Source organism: Camellia sinensis, chromosome 5 (genome assembly GCF_055761805.1).
Source record: "Camellia sinensis isolate YWXY chromosome 5, ASM5576180v1, whole genome shotgun sequence".
NCBI classification, from domain to species: Eukaryota; Viridiplantae; Streptophyta; class Magnoliopsida; order Ericales; family Theaceae; genus Camellia; species Camellia sinensis.
The window spans coordinates 87,219,333-87,234,178 of NC_138965.1; the positions used below are offsets into that span (position 1 = coordinate 87,219,333).

Consider the following 14,846-nt stretch of genomic DNA (forward strand, 5'->3'; position numbering starts at 1 on the left):
TGTAATGCCTTCTTTTGAGTAATGAAAAGTGCAACCTTTCAATTGTTGCTTACTTTAATTTTAGCTTGTTGATTGTTATTTTGTGGCTTGTCTCCAAACTTGTGGCTCATCAACTAAACTAATATTGTGTTTGCTTGTCTTTGTAAACCTCTTGAGCTTCATTGGCGGGCTAATGAAGAGAGTTAACTAGCGCCACACACACTTGCATATCTTTATCAAGGCTTTCGCATTGCCCGTGTGTGACACCGGGCCAAGCCCGATGGCAGATTGGTCGGGCCGATTTTACACACCCAGTGAATAACTCAAGGTAAACTTAACTCTAGATTTGGATTTTAGAATTGTATTTTTTTAAGTTTGATCACTTGGGAAATATATAATTTAAGAGCAATATAATGGGGCCACATACATAAATACATTTTTTTTTTTTTTTGGGAGATTTGGTGAAAATCCAATTTAAAGAGGGTGTAAGGCATTAGGTTGGTTGGGTTTATTTATTTATTTATTTATTTTTTATTTATTTTTTGGTTAGTATACTCTTTGTGAAATATTGTGGTGAGAAGTACATTTTGTTTTTAGTTTTTCCCTTTTAATTTTTATTAACACCTATCTATCAAAAATTTTATTCTATCTGTTGAATTTTTATCTTTGTAAAATTCTAACTGTTCATTTTTTTTATTTGTTCAAATTTTATTTTTTTTCCTGTCTATTGAAACTATCTGTTGATTTTTTTTATTTGTTTCATTTTTTTATCTGTTAAAATAACAATTCAATTTTTTTATCTGTTAAAATAGATCTAGGTATGCAAACAGATCTGGAGAGAGAGAGAGAGAACTCACAACTCTGTTCAAACTTGTCTTCCATCATCACCTCAGAACTTTCTCTCTCAAATAATCGAAACAAAATTGAGAACTTTATTCAAAAAAATTCGAACAAGCCAATCCAGGGTCTGTTTGTTTCCCAGAAAATGTAGATGAAAAGATAATGAAACATTAATTGAGAACTTTATTCAAAAAAATCCAAACATGCTAAAACAATGTGACAAATACTTATCCAAACCCCAATGGAGGAAGAAACATGCAGCGAATTTTCTGTCATTTTCTCATAATCAAAGGAATGGTGAGAAAATTCCTCAAAAAGAGTGAAAAAAGCACACAAACGACATTGTATAGAAAAGAGCAAAATGGTACTGTTCTTGACTTTAGTGACGGCATTCCAGAAGAACCCAAAGGCCGGTCCATCAGACGGAGTGGGCTTCAGAAATTGCTGTAGTGGAGTCTGAGTTGGCGGTTGGGCGGTTTGAACCAGCGGCGGAGTGGGAGGTTGAACTGGCAGCGAAGAAGGAACATTTTTAGCCAGCGATTCGAAAGCTTTGCCATCTTTGCCACCACATCCGCCACCACTATTGAAGCAACGATTGTGGTCCAAGGACATCCACCGCAGTGAGACTTGGTTGAGGAGGAAGGACAACCAGAAGCTGTGCCGACGCCTTGCTAATGGTAGCAGATTTGCGATTGCATTTCAGAGCGAGTTTGGTCACTGAATTGAATTGAATTGAGAGAAGAGTGCTGGAATCATCGAGAGTAGATCGAATTGAGTGTTGAGGGAGAGACGGCGGTGGCTTTGCCGCTCCACCCCAGGCCACCAGCAGCAGACGATAACTCACAGATCAGAGGAGTCGATGATGGAACGAAGCTTTGGAGGGGGAAAGAATGAAGGTTTGAAGAAATTGAAAGGGCCATTTGCTTCTACAACGACAAAGATGGGCCTGAGAATAGAGATTTAAGGATAGGAGAGAATTTAAATAGGTAGAGAGAAAAAGAAAAGAGAGAAGTTGAACAAGTAGAGAGTAATTTAGAGTCATGTAGCTATCTGTCATAGAAAGATGCAAAATATGGGAAGTTTGGTCTTTTCGCAGAGGCATGTCCTTATGGACATAGTAATTTAGAGAGTGGACTTTCAGGCCAAAGAAATTCAAAATTGGACATATGAACCGAGTGGCCTTTTGTTTTTAACTAGAATTCATAAATACATATGAGACCCACTTACTTATGTCTGAGATAAAAAATAAGATTATATGCAGCATTTTTCTATATTTAAGTTTGAGACAATATTTTATTATTATTTGAGCCACTGTAAAAAAAAACTTGTTGGCCTAATAAATTTGTTTTAATTTATCATATAACACGATCTATTTTATTCTTGACTTTTGGTCCCCATATTTATAATCTCGACTCCACCCTTGTACAAAAATAAAAAATAAAAAATAAAAAAAAGCAAACAGAGAACCTAATTTAGATTTTTCACATTAGGCCCCCCAAAAGCTTGAATTGGGTCACCTCTGTTTATGTAGATATATATTGCCATAGTAAAGAGAAAACAATTAAAGAAATGTGAATATGACTGAGAACCGATGTCAATTTTGAATGAGAACAAAACTTAATATCATATATTCATTCTTTAGGGTTAGGGTTGTGAAATCAAAGCCCCAATGGCACAACTATCTTGAGTGGCTAAAAATGTTAATTTTGATTGAGAACCAAACTGAATATTAAATTTCAGTAAGGCTTAGGATTTTGAAATCAAAGCCCTAATGGCACTGCTATCTTGGATGTAAATGAAGTTTAGAGTGAGAAACAAACTTGAGCTACAGAAAAGAGCTCTCGGAAAGATTCGATTAGAATGGAAGCAACTAGTTCTTTGCTCACAAACCCATGGTGGAGATGTTAAGAGAGTGAGAGCTTGTGAAGATGTTGACATTGAGAGAACGGTGGTCCGAATTGTCGACGGGGCTGGTGGACTTTGGCCATGGCTGAAAGCTTCGGCCATGGCAGAACAGAAGAGGGAGGAAAAGAGAAGAGCAAGAAGAGGAGAAGAGGGTGTATTGATTTGGGTCTCGACCTTGACTGAGATTCAATTTTGGTCCTTTTTGGTAACTGGCTACACCGGTTGCCAATTGAAAAATGAAATTATTTAAATAAATTAGTTATGATGTGCTTAATCGTGGAGAGCAAAGGGGGGGACCATTGAATCGGAGAAGGTGGTGGTGGTCCGAAGCAATAAAAGCAATGCAAGGGGCAAGAGGGGTTAGATACCCAGTTTGGCCCCAAACAACCATAGAGGGCGGTTTTTGCTAATCAATGGCAATCGATGAACAACCCTATTATTAGAAGTTCTAGGTCACCAGCTGAAAGTGAGTCTTTCAAGAAATGCCAAAGTTTAATATCACAGAAAACTACATCCACTACAAGGAAATAGTGATTTAGAGACCAATTGAATTTGGTTCCTAAAAATAATCTTTTAGGGACAAAAATAAAAGTTGTGATACTTTTGCAGAAATGCTTCATTGTTCACGGTAAAATCTTTTGGAACATTTGGAGACAAATTATTTTAGACGTAACTGAACCTTTAGAGAACAAATGTTTTGGTCCTTAAAAAATGGCCAATTAGAAAACCACCATCCTTATATCTGAAACTATTCCAACCCACGGGACCAAACACTCCTTTGCCCTAATTTTTCAATTCTCTCTCTCTCTCTCTCTCGTTTGAAGCTCGGTGTGAGAAAATGGATTGTGAAAATCGATTTATCATTACTCGTTACCGGTAGATCTATCAAACATTTGAGATGTTAAGCTTCAATCAGGTAGATCTACCATTTGTCACACACACACACATCGTGAAGTCGATGGGTTGATTCTTCATCTTCATCTTCGTTTTTTTTTTTTTTTTTTTTTGGTGTGTGTGTGTGTGTGCAGATTTGAGACCTGAAGCTTCATTCACAACAGATCTATCATCTCCTCCAATTTTTTTTTTTTTTTTTTTGCAGATTTGATGCATCTCTCCTTCTCTCTACCTCATATGTACATGTATCTATAGATAGATCTATGAAGAACACAGTGATTAGTTCTCGTTTTTGTTCGATTGGCCAAATTAAAATTACTATATACTACATATTAATGTCGATGGGTCTCTTAGTATCATCTTGTACAAAAACCTAGGGTTTCTTTGAGTGATTTGAGAATCTGAGTCAGATGTAGTGGGAGTTGTGTTTACATTTTTGGTGAAGAAATGCTAGGGTTTCTTCTTTCGTTCCGATTTTTTTTGGGTGATTCTAGCTCGAGAATCTGTTTCTTATTGCCTTTGTTTGAATTTGAGTTCTGTTTGATTTAAGCTTGCTTTAATGCTATTGTGGTTTTAATTGTTAGGTTCAGTGTTATTAAAAGTGATAAGCGCACCAAACTGCCAAGGTCTCCTAAGGCCTTAGGCACAAGGCAAGGCACGGATTTCATCGAAGTAAGGCGCACCATGACAGGTTAAAATAATATTATTTAATGAGCCATATAAGCAAATAACTAACTGGTATAACATAAACAAAATGAAACATTGAACATTTTAAAAAATAAATACCACAAATATCGCTATTTTAATATAGACAAATGAATAATATTTCAAAATTCAATATAAAACACGAATATTCATGATCCAAAGGTCAACTAAGGTCAAGTTTGGCTAACCTAAAAAAGTACACTTATTTCATCTTTTTATCTTTTTTAAGTCACATCAATCAATATCTCCTCTCTATTTTTTTTACACATAATACAAAAAAAAGTTAAAAAGTGCACTTATTTAATCTTTCCAAATTTAGCCTAAATCATAAAAATAGAAAAGAAACGGAGCAATTCAGAATAAATATTTAATAAACAGAACAGTCCAGAAGAGAAGAAAAGCAGAGAAAATAAAATAAAATAAAAGGAAGAAGAAGAAAAGCAGAAAATAAAAGCAAAAGAAAAGCAGAGAAGAAGGCAGAGAAGAAGAATAAGAAGAAGAAAACAGCATGGGTATGTTTGAAGCCCTAAAAATCTCAGCCCAGCCTAACTCTATGGACTAAAACAGAGCATTCTAGAAAATAAACTAAAAATCAGAGAAAGGCAGCATGGGGAAGAGAAGAACAGATGAAGAAGAAGAAGAAGAAGACGATGACTGACGAAGAGAAGAGAAGAGACGAAGAGAAGAACAGACAAAGAGAAGGGGAAGAAGAGACAAAGAAACAAAGAGAAGAAGAACATGCCTGCACATTTGAAGCTCCTAGACTGGATGACGAGTTCGACTTCTTCGGAGCTTTGAATTAGGGCTTATTTTTTCTTCTGTTGTTTGTTGATTTGGGGCTAAATCGACAATATTAGCATGTATATTTGAAGGGTATGATCTGCTGTAGCTGGCCTATGTAATTTCAGTGGCCCAATTCGAATAAATAAAGCAAAAAAAAGCCTTCAAGGCCTGTGCCTTGGGCTTAATTGCGCCTTGTTCCAGTCGCGCGCTTTAATCGTGCCTTAGTGAAGTCGCTTTGCCTTGACCATTGCAAGGCGCAGGGGGTGGGCATGGCTGGGCCTTGCGCCTAGGCGCGCTTTTAATAGCACTGGGTAGATTTGACTGGAAATCTAGAATCTGCTGTTGGTCCTTCATTATAATATGAAAGAAATTCTCTTTTTTTTTTTACATGGTGTATAACTAGAATTGTCCATTTCATTCAGTGGTTAGCACAATGGTTGTGCAACTTAAATGTCGAGTGCCTTACCCTCTATTACTGATTAAATGGCTATGGGGTTGCTTCTCTGATTCACCACTCTGTGAAAAACACAACTGTCAATTCCTCAGATTGTATCGAGGATATGCTGAAATTTGGTTACATTAGAAGTCTATAGTTAGGTTGATCCCAAAAAAAAAAAATTACAAATCTATAGTTAGTCTGTTTACAGCAACATTATTATCAAATGCCCTCTAGGTAGCTTCTCTAAGCAGTAAGAACTTAGAGCTTAGAAATCGAGCAGGAATCATCCCAAGAAATTTATTAATGCAATTTTTTATTTTTTTAATACTGAATCACTTGTAATCTAGGGAATAATATAAGTTGCAGGATTAGGGTTTTGTCACTTAACTGCTGTTCTGTAAAAGATGCAGACATTTCTAATCAAAGTACCTGAGGCTACCTGATTTTATGGAATCATTTTTCGTGGTGGTTATCTCATATTGTAGTGTGAATGCTTGTTCAATACAGACTGAATAGCCTACTGACCTCTAATTGCGATTAGGACTGACTTTTTAGTGGAAGTGTGTGCATGCCGAACCTGTCTTTGGTATTAATTGCTCGGTTTTGCATTTTTCATTCTTCTTCTCTGACCCTCTGATTTTCCTTTTTCATGAAGTGTGGTATGCATGTTGTGTTTCCCACTTTCAAATTCATACTTTAACATGACAGTAAGTGTCCCACTATCTCACAAATGTGTTCTTTAAGTGATCCCACTAATTTATTTATTTATTTATTTTTTATTTTGAGGAAACAAGTGGTTTCACTATTATTAGAGATTACAAAGGGCACCTGCTGTTCACTTTTCTAACTTGAAAATCTAAATTTCTAACTTGTAGGATAGAGATTTCTATTAGATCATAAAAGGAATATCGACCCTACTGTAATTGGAGCTGCACCACAGTCCCACTTGTTCACGGGATTTTTCAGCTTAGTAACAGTTGAAGACCAGAGAGCTCAGGTGAAGCACCCATAATCCAAAACAAACATATATATGCATAATCACAGTCAAATTTGGATGGTAATGATGATCCCCGTGCTTGATAACCAAAGAAGTGGCAGATAGCATTAAATTAATTGTTTTTGAGGAAGAGTGAAAATAATCTATTTTGTTTTTTGATCAGGTTAATTCCCAGCTCAGTAGCAACGTTTGCACTGATGCTCTCTCTGCAGAGTGAGCCATGCTTTGCACCTTCTACATGCTTTTGAGCTGCTTGTAACAAAAACAAATTACCAGTGTTTTTTCTGTTCTGACCTGATGATTCTGCACCAGACAAGTACCATGGAGTCATTCTGCTACCTGATGGGCTTATTGAAAGCATTCCTGAAGTGTATGCTCTCTTTCAGGTAACCATGCAGTTACAGGAAAGCTCCATTATTTTTTCGCTGTCAACCCCACTTCCCCTAAATTAATTTTGTTCATGAGTTTCATGTCTTATGATGGCTTTTCTTTTTTATTAAATCTGGAAGTTAGGAACTTGTTTCTTTAGTTACATTTGGTATATGCTGATGTATTAGTTTGATGTGATGCTATGGTATTGACATCTTGTATGTCCCAGGAAATTCATGGTTTGTTCAGCAAGTTGTTTCTGTTGACAACATTTCTTCTCAACTGTCACCTTGGGCATCTGCCTTGTTTGAATTTTTGCCACCCTCATTAGAAAGCAGGTTATTATCCCACATATTATCACATTGAAAGGTACCTGCATTTTTATTTTTATTTTTATTGTTATTTTTTTGAGGACCTTAATGTTAATGGTTCTCATATTTGATGTTTCAGCTCCTCATCTTCCCAGAATCAGATGAATCTGCACAGTTATCCCAGGTATCTAGATTTGCAGTCCTTTTGATACAATAGAAATGAAACTTGTAAATATTGTTGTTGAATTATTGTTCTCCTTTTTTGTGTTCGTTTCCAGATTGAGACAGAAACTTTTAGCTCATCTTGTGGAAGCAGAAATCAAAAAGAGATTCCTAAATATAGCCACCTGTGTCTGGGTTCTTATTTAGCTTTGACAAACTGAAGTTAAATTTTTTCCCCAGTACTTTCAATAAATTACAAAAATTCTTAAAATCTTATTCAATTTAAAATACCCCAAAAAGATCATTCTGCAACTATTTGCTATTGGTTTCTTCCATTCCATCCACTGCTTTGCATTTTTATTTTGATGAAGAACCTCATGAAATGATCTGGGAGATGCTGCTGTAGAGTTATTGCATACACTGCTAGCTGTGCATGCAGAGGTATTTGTAATGCATGCTTTGTGTGGTTTGTGCTCGAAAATTTTCTTGTCTTGTTAATAAATTCTTCTCGCTTTCTTTTCTTTTTCTTTTTGTTGTTTTGGCCTACATGTCGTGCCACACTGTATAATTTCTATACTGAGAAACCATATCCACATCAGTTTAAGGCCAATTTCTGAACGCCGACTAAGCAATATACTAAAAGTGTGCTTTAGTTCATTTGCTTATCCAAGTTTATGAGGTGAAATAATTCCCTTGTTGCCAGTCTTTAAAAAATGCAACTTCTTTTAATAAATAAATAAAAAGTGAATACTAAGGGCCTGATTGTTATGTTTTGTTTTTTCCATTTTTAAATTCCATCTCGTCTTTGAATTTTTAGAAATGAAACATCTAGATTGCAAAAGCATGGTTGTCATGGGATTGTTGCCCTTTTTTAATGTACTTGAGATTTTTAGAATTCATTGAACTATTTTGATTTTTTTTTTTTTCCCTGTTCTGTTTTGCATTTTTTCCTATTTTGAAAATGTACCTGTTTTTGCAAATGATGCACATCTTCTTTTTTCTTTCTTTTTTTGTTGTTGTCAAATTCACTTTAAGCAAATTCAAGTACATTCTTTGTTTGTCATCATGGTACTTTGATTTAGAAACACAATTTGTATTAGTCGTAGTTGTTTTATAAATAGTCATCAATTGGAGCAGGGGCAGACTTCTCGGCACCATCCTCACAAAGGTATTATTTAATTTGAGTTATTTATAATATTTATGATTTACATATTGTTTGGGGTAATTTCTGGTGACAAATTAAATTACGTTTATGTGGGTATTAGGTTTGAATAGAGGTAATTAAAAAGATAAAAATATATATCATTTTGAAGTTAATTTTATTTGTATGGATATCAAATACTTACTGTAATATGTGGATTAAGTTTTTATTGTAATTGAATGGTTTAAAAGCATTATATATATATATATATATTTTTTTTTGATTGATGGATATCGAAGTCCGTTTTTTTTAATTGGTTTTACAGGGTATTTATGGTGCTGAACAATCTCCTGGACAATCTTTCTCATTGCCATCTTTGGTTTTTTGCTTTTTTTTTTCTTTTGATCCCCAATTTATTTTATTTGCCATCTTGGAGTTTTATGTTTTGTAAAAAGTTACTTTCTATATCATTATGGTTTGGGAATTGAGTTGTGGATGTCAATTTTTTGTTTTTTATATGATTGAATGTAAATTTTAATTTTTGTGCATTTTTAGTTATGAAATTAAAAATGGTTACAAAATATTTTCCAGACATTTATCAACGAAAATGTGTGGCATGGTCTTTAGCAACCAAAACAATTGTGGTTAAAAATGTCATTATTTTGTGTTTTGAGACCAAATTGAGACATTTTTGTGACGAAGTACTAGCGATGAAATGTTTAGTTTTGTAAAAATCAAACATTTTATGATGGTATAATATTGGTTGCTAATTGTTAATTTCAGTGACACTTCTGAAAATTTGTTGGTAGAAGTGAATATCAACTTTTCTAGATGCACTTGTAATGAAATTTCTTGTGACGTATATAATTTTGTCACAAAAAATATTTAGAGACCAAAATAATGATTTTAGGGATCAAAATAATTGGTTGTGAAAAATCTTATATGTTGTATCTAATCATCATTTATTATTTTTCATAAATTGATCAGCCTAAACGGATCATGGAAACAATAGTGTACTTTAAATGCAAATTATTTCTTAAAAAATTGGCAAACCAAATGACTTTAGGAACCATCCAATAATTGTCAACAACCACTTCGTTTTTTTTTTCATACGCAGCGAAACATGTATATGCAAAAATATTTGAGTACATGAGTTTCAATTTTTTGACTCTGACATTCCGTAAAATAATTAACCACCAATTCAAATAAAAATTTAATAACTTAATACCGGTATTGACAAACAAGTAAAAGCTCCAAAAAAATATATTATTGTGATTATTGGATTTTAAAAGTTTTTTTTTTTTTTTTCTGCATTTACAAAACCCACACACATTCCACCCATACACGCAAAAGAAATGTATGTCCACATGCATTCATCAAAAGGTTGTAATTCTCCCTGTTTGTTTCAGGCTATAGGGAGGGTATTGAAACTAGTAATACCAAGGTATTACCAATGTCCTTGTTTGTTTGCAGAAATAGCCTTGGGACTATTAGTCCCTTGGTATTACTAATACCCTTGGAAAGGGGAATTGGTAAGGAGAAGGTGGAGATGGTATTAGAAAATAGTGAGGGGATTAGAAAATTTTTTATTTTTTATATATTGGGAATTTTTTTTTAAAAATATAATGTTTAATTTTTTATATTTTTTTTTATTATTTTATATAAAAATAATTTAACAATTCCTCATTATTAATCCCCTCACTATCAATTCCCTCACTAACAATTCCCTCACTATTAATCCCCTTACTATCAATCCCCTTCATTCTATCTCCCAAAACAAATGGGGCCTCATTATTTTCTAATATCATCTCTACCTCCTCCTTACCAATCCCCCTTCCAAGGGTATTAGTAATACCAAGGGACTAATAGTCCCAAGGCTATCTCTCCAAACAAACAAGGGCAAAGGAGTGATCAAAACCCATTATGACAAATATATTACAAAGTACAAACCCACCACCTCACAAGAAACACCCCAAATAAATGTAATAAAAAAACAATTAACAAGTGAAGAAAATCGAGCTTATAATATGCTAGTGGGTTGTTTGAGTGGTCAACGTTAAAGAAACACTTTAACACAAAATTATCCCAAATCTTAGGTTTTCATGATGTATTACGTAAAAGACCTAATTTTTTGTTTTTTGTTTTTGTTTTTGTTTTTTGTTCTTGCTTTTTTTGTGACAATAAACCTTATTTTGCTATTTTAAGTTTCACACATTATCACATGAGGGGGCAGAGTGTGAGCAAACATAAATATCATTTTGTTGTGTACATGCCTCTGATTAAATTGGGTACAAAACCCAATAAAAATGAAAACCACCCAGAAAGAGAAAAAAAAGAATGCAATACAACATCCACCCCCCAAAAAAACTGCAATACAAATTTTATTTTTATTTTTATTTTAATTAATTAATTAATTAATTTTGAGAATAGAAACCATACTATATTAATTAAACCTTAAGTACACCTTTGGCTAAATCATGAGCTGGTTTAATTACATCTCTTTGTACTTTACTAATACAAACATAATACAAACATTTGACATAAGATAAAATATCTTCTACAATTATTGCAGTTTGCCATTCTATGTTGAGGCCTTTTGTATTGAGCATGCGCACCAGCACTTGGCAATCCGTTTGAATGTTAATGTGTTTTATTCCATTGTGTATCGCCCATTTAATTGCTTCCAAACATGCTGTCGCTTCCGCCACCAATGGAGTTTGTAGTGACTTCTTCACTAGTGCTGTTTGATTGACATTTTGGTTTGTGTGATTCAAGCAAATCCATGCGATCCCCGCATTTTGCTGGGAGGATGTCCAAGATCCGTCAATGATTAATGTCCATAATCCATTCTCGCTTCCCGGTACCTGCAAATCCTGCAAAACACATGCATTACATTGTTTTTTCCCTACTTCTAACACCTTTTCTGTGTTCATAGGTGTTTCATTATGTTTGTTATTAATAACCATCATTGACAGGTTCTTTGCTTCCTCAATTGTGTGTTCAATAGATGGAACAAATTCATTGAACACCTCATTATTCCTTTGTATCCAAATGGCCCAGAGAATTGCTACAGATAGGATGATAATATCATCATCCTTTACTTGTTCCATCCATTTTTTGAACCATTGAAAGAAAGCCACCGGTGTTCCACTACTAAAATCAAGCCCCAGCGTTGATCCTCTCCACACCCATTGTGTCCAGTGACAATCAAAAAAAATGTCTCATCGCTATGATTACTCCTAGCACATCAAAGATTTACAGCAGCAACTCTCTTTTTTAATTCCCATTGAACTGGCAGGATTCCATGAAGGCATTTCCAAATGAACAAAGCCCACTGGATTAAGATCCCTGAATTAAGAAAACTAAGCACAAATTCAACAACCGACTGACCCACTTCCCCCCAAAAATGTTGATAAAAACCCGGTATAAACCCATTGGGTCTCGGCACCTTAAGTTTACCCATTTGAAAAACCGCCTTCTTAATTTCATCCAGTGAAAAAGGCTATTCTAACATGTGAATATGTTGCGCATTTAATGTACAATGAACAACATTTAAAATATTAAAATGGTTAGGGAAAAAACCTGTGTCCGAAGAACTCCCATTCGGCACCTTTGTTTGTGAAAAAAGCTTTTGAAAATGTAGTATGAAAGTTCTCTGAATGGCCTGTGGTTCTGTAACAACATGACCTTCTTCGTCTTTAAGAAAAGAAATATGATTTTTAATTCTCCTCCAAGAAGCCATTTGATGAAAAAAATCTGTTATTTCTATCTCCAAGCTTCATCCACATTTGTTTCGATCGCTATACCAAATACAATTCCTGTTACTCCAAAAGGCCATCCAATTGTTGTCCCAACTCCATCTCTTTGTCAGGCTGCCCAGATTGATGAAGAAAAGATTGAACGCGTTATAACTGACTTTGAGTATCATCTACTTGTCCTTGATTACTTTGGAATGATAAAGAATGCCAATTCTTCAAGTGTCTCATCAAAACCTCTTGTCCCTAAATTATTGAGAATTGATTATACCCCTGTGCAGACCACCTCCACACCTTCTTGACAATCTGCTGTGTGGTCTCCTCCCTTAACCATGTTGCTTCAAACCTATTCCACTTCGGACCTTTTAAATTACTCCAATCGGTATCAAGCAATAGAGGGCTATGATCCGAATGTTGAATTGGTAAAGCAATTAGTGAACATCACTTAAAACCTTCCACCCAACTCAAGGAAGCTAAAGCCCTATTCAACTGTTCATACACTGCAACTGAATTCCACCGATTGTTGCACCATGTATACCGAACTCCTTTACTTGGCAGTGTGAGAATATGTGTTCTCCTAGGATTAGGAATAAGTGTCCTATATCTATTAGACTTCTATATATCTCAGTGATGTATTCATGTAGGATTAGGAATTAGTGGTACTCTATATAAATGATGTATATATTCTTTGTTCAATCAATTCAATCTAATATACAGTTGTGTTTAGAAAACTTTCATGGTATCAGAGCTTTGCGATTCCTAATTTCGTGGTGGCTAGGGTTACGCACGAACTGGTTCAACTTGCTCGTGATTCATCTGTTTGATCGAGTTCTCTCTTTCTCGATTGTCTGGTACACGATCAAACTCCTTTGGTTTGATCTCTGTTCGTGACTTTGGTGACCCATTTGTTTTTTCTGCGAGTGCTTCTTCTGGATGCTTCGTCTCGCGGGTGAGTCGTCTCAGTTGACCCATCGAACTGCTCATTTCAGTCTCAGTCGTCCTCGCGGCTCATCGTGTCTTCGTCTTGGTCGACTCTTGTGGTCGTTTCTCTGTGGTCGCCTCTCTGTGCTTCGTGACTCCCTCTATGGTCGGCTCTCTAGTTAATCTGGTTCGTCTGCCTCTGTGCTTCGCGATCTCTGTCTGAGATCTTTGCGAGCTCCGTCTGAAGATCAATCTCAGCTTCAGTCCCTCTCTCTCTCTCTCTGCTTCGCGATCTCTGTGCTTCAACTTGGGTATCTCTATTTAAAATTCTATTTTCAGGAATATTGTACTCATGCCCCATACTTGTCAGTTTATTACAAACTTTGTTTTTTTTTTTTACAATGTCGGATACTAAAATCCAAGCCATCAAATGTAAACTTACTGGTGGCAATTATGCCTATTGGGCCAGTGTCATGAAGAATTTTCTTCTTGGTCAAAAAAAATGGGGCTATGTTTCTGGTTCTGCTCCTCGTCCATCGGACCCGAAGGTAGAAGGGTATATGTCTTCCTATGACACTTGGGATTGTGATAATGCCCAAGTTATAACCTGGTTTCATAATTCTGTGGATGACTGTATTGGAATGATGTTTTCCAAGTACAGTACTGCCAAGGAAGTGTGGAATTATTTACTCGGTGTTTATCAGCAGTCCAACTTTGCCAAACGGTATGAGTTGGAAACAGCTATTCAGAGTGCTCGTTAGCGGGATCAAACTATTCAGGACTTTTATATTGAGATGATAAGTCTCTAGGATCAGTTGGCTCTTATGGAACCACCTAGTCTCAAGATACTAGACGCTTATATTGAGTTTTGGGAACGAGGTCATTTAGTCCAGTTCTTAATAGCTCTCTCCCCTCAGTATGAGGCTATTTGAGGTGGCATCCTTCACCGATCTCCTCTTCCCTCTATGGATGCTATTGTTCGTGAACTTCTCTCCGAGGAAACCCGTCTTAAGACGGCCAGTCAGACTTTGCCTCCTTCTGTGTTCTTGGCTCCTGCCAAGTTGCCCTTGTTATCGACCCCTCCTCCTCATCAGCTTCAGGCCACTGCAAAACCCAAGAGAGGACCATTAGGGCCAGATGAGTGTGCTTTCTGCCATCAGAGGAGTCATTGAAAGAACAACTGTCCCAAGAAGGGACGTCAGCCTACTCTGTCTTCTCAGACACAGTTCTGCGGTCCTACATCGGTTACTTTTCGACCTCCTACTGCTTATACTGTTTCTACTCCGGCTCTCGATCCTGACTTGGCTTCCTTGAGTGCTCAGGCTGCACAACTTTAGCATGTCCTGTCCACTACTCAGCCATCGCCATCTGCCTCCGCTCTTACCTCCCTTCATTTAGGTTTGCTTGGGTCCTCTTCAGGTATCCCTTATTTTGTCTGGCTTTTTGATTCTGGTGCCTCTTATCATATGATTCCTCACATTTCCTTACTTCAAAACTGTATTCCCCCACCCGTTCCTATTACTATTAATACTGTTAATGGGTCTGGTATGTCTGTTTTGTCTATTGGGTCTTTCTTACCACCCGCCATGTCTGCTGTTACTATTCCTTTTGTTCTTTACGTCCCTCAGTTATCTGTCAGTTTATT

General features: G+C 35.9%; 1 protein-coding gene and 1 long non-coding RNA gene across 7 annotated transcripts; both read left to right on the forward strand.

Annotated features, from left to right (window-relative positions):
* The first annotated feature begins 920 nt into the window (after window positions 1–920).
* Window positions 921–9,073, forward strand: LOC114262156 (uncharacterized). 6 transcript variants are annotated; one of them, XR_014329724.1, is made up of 7 exons: window positions 921–6,252; window positions 6,421–6,542; window positions 6,706–6,928; window positions 7,141–7,280; window positions 7,362–7,406; window positions 7,501–8,552; window positions 8,851–9,073. It is a non-coding gene; the product is annotated as an uncharacterized LOC114262156 (long non-coding RNA). The 6 variants fall into 6 exon arrangements; XR_014329726.1 differs by having other exon boundaries at window positions 921–5,196; XR_014329722.1 differs by having other exon boundaries at window positions 3,361–3,640; window positions 3,753–6,542.
* A 4,529-nt stretch (window positions 9,074–13,602) lies between these two features.
* On the forward strand, window positions 13,603–13,962 carry LOC145791512 (uncharacterized). The gene has a single exon (XM_082871869.1). The coding sequence runs from the start codon at window positions 13,603–13,605 to the stop codon at window positions 13,960–13,962; it is 360 nt and encodes a 119-aa protein (XP_082727995.1).
* Window positions 13,963–14,846: the final 884 nt, after the last annotated feature.

Bases quoted from the DNA above. Each gene is read 5' to 3' on its own strand.
- LOC145791512 (XM_082871869.1), top strand. From the start codon at position 13,603: ATGTCGGATACTAAAATCCAAGCCATCAAATGTAAACTTACTGGTGGC.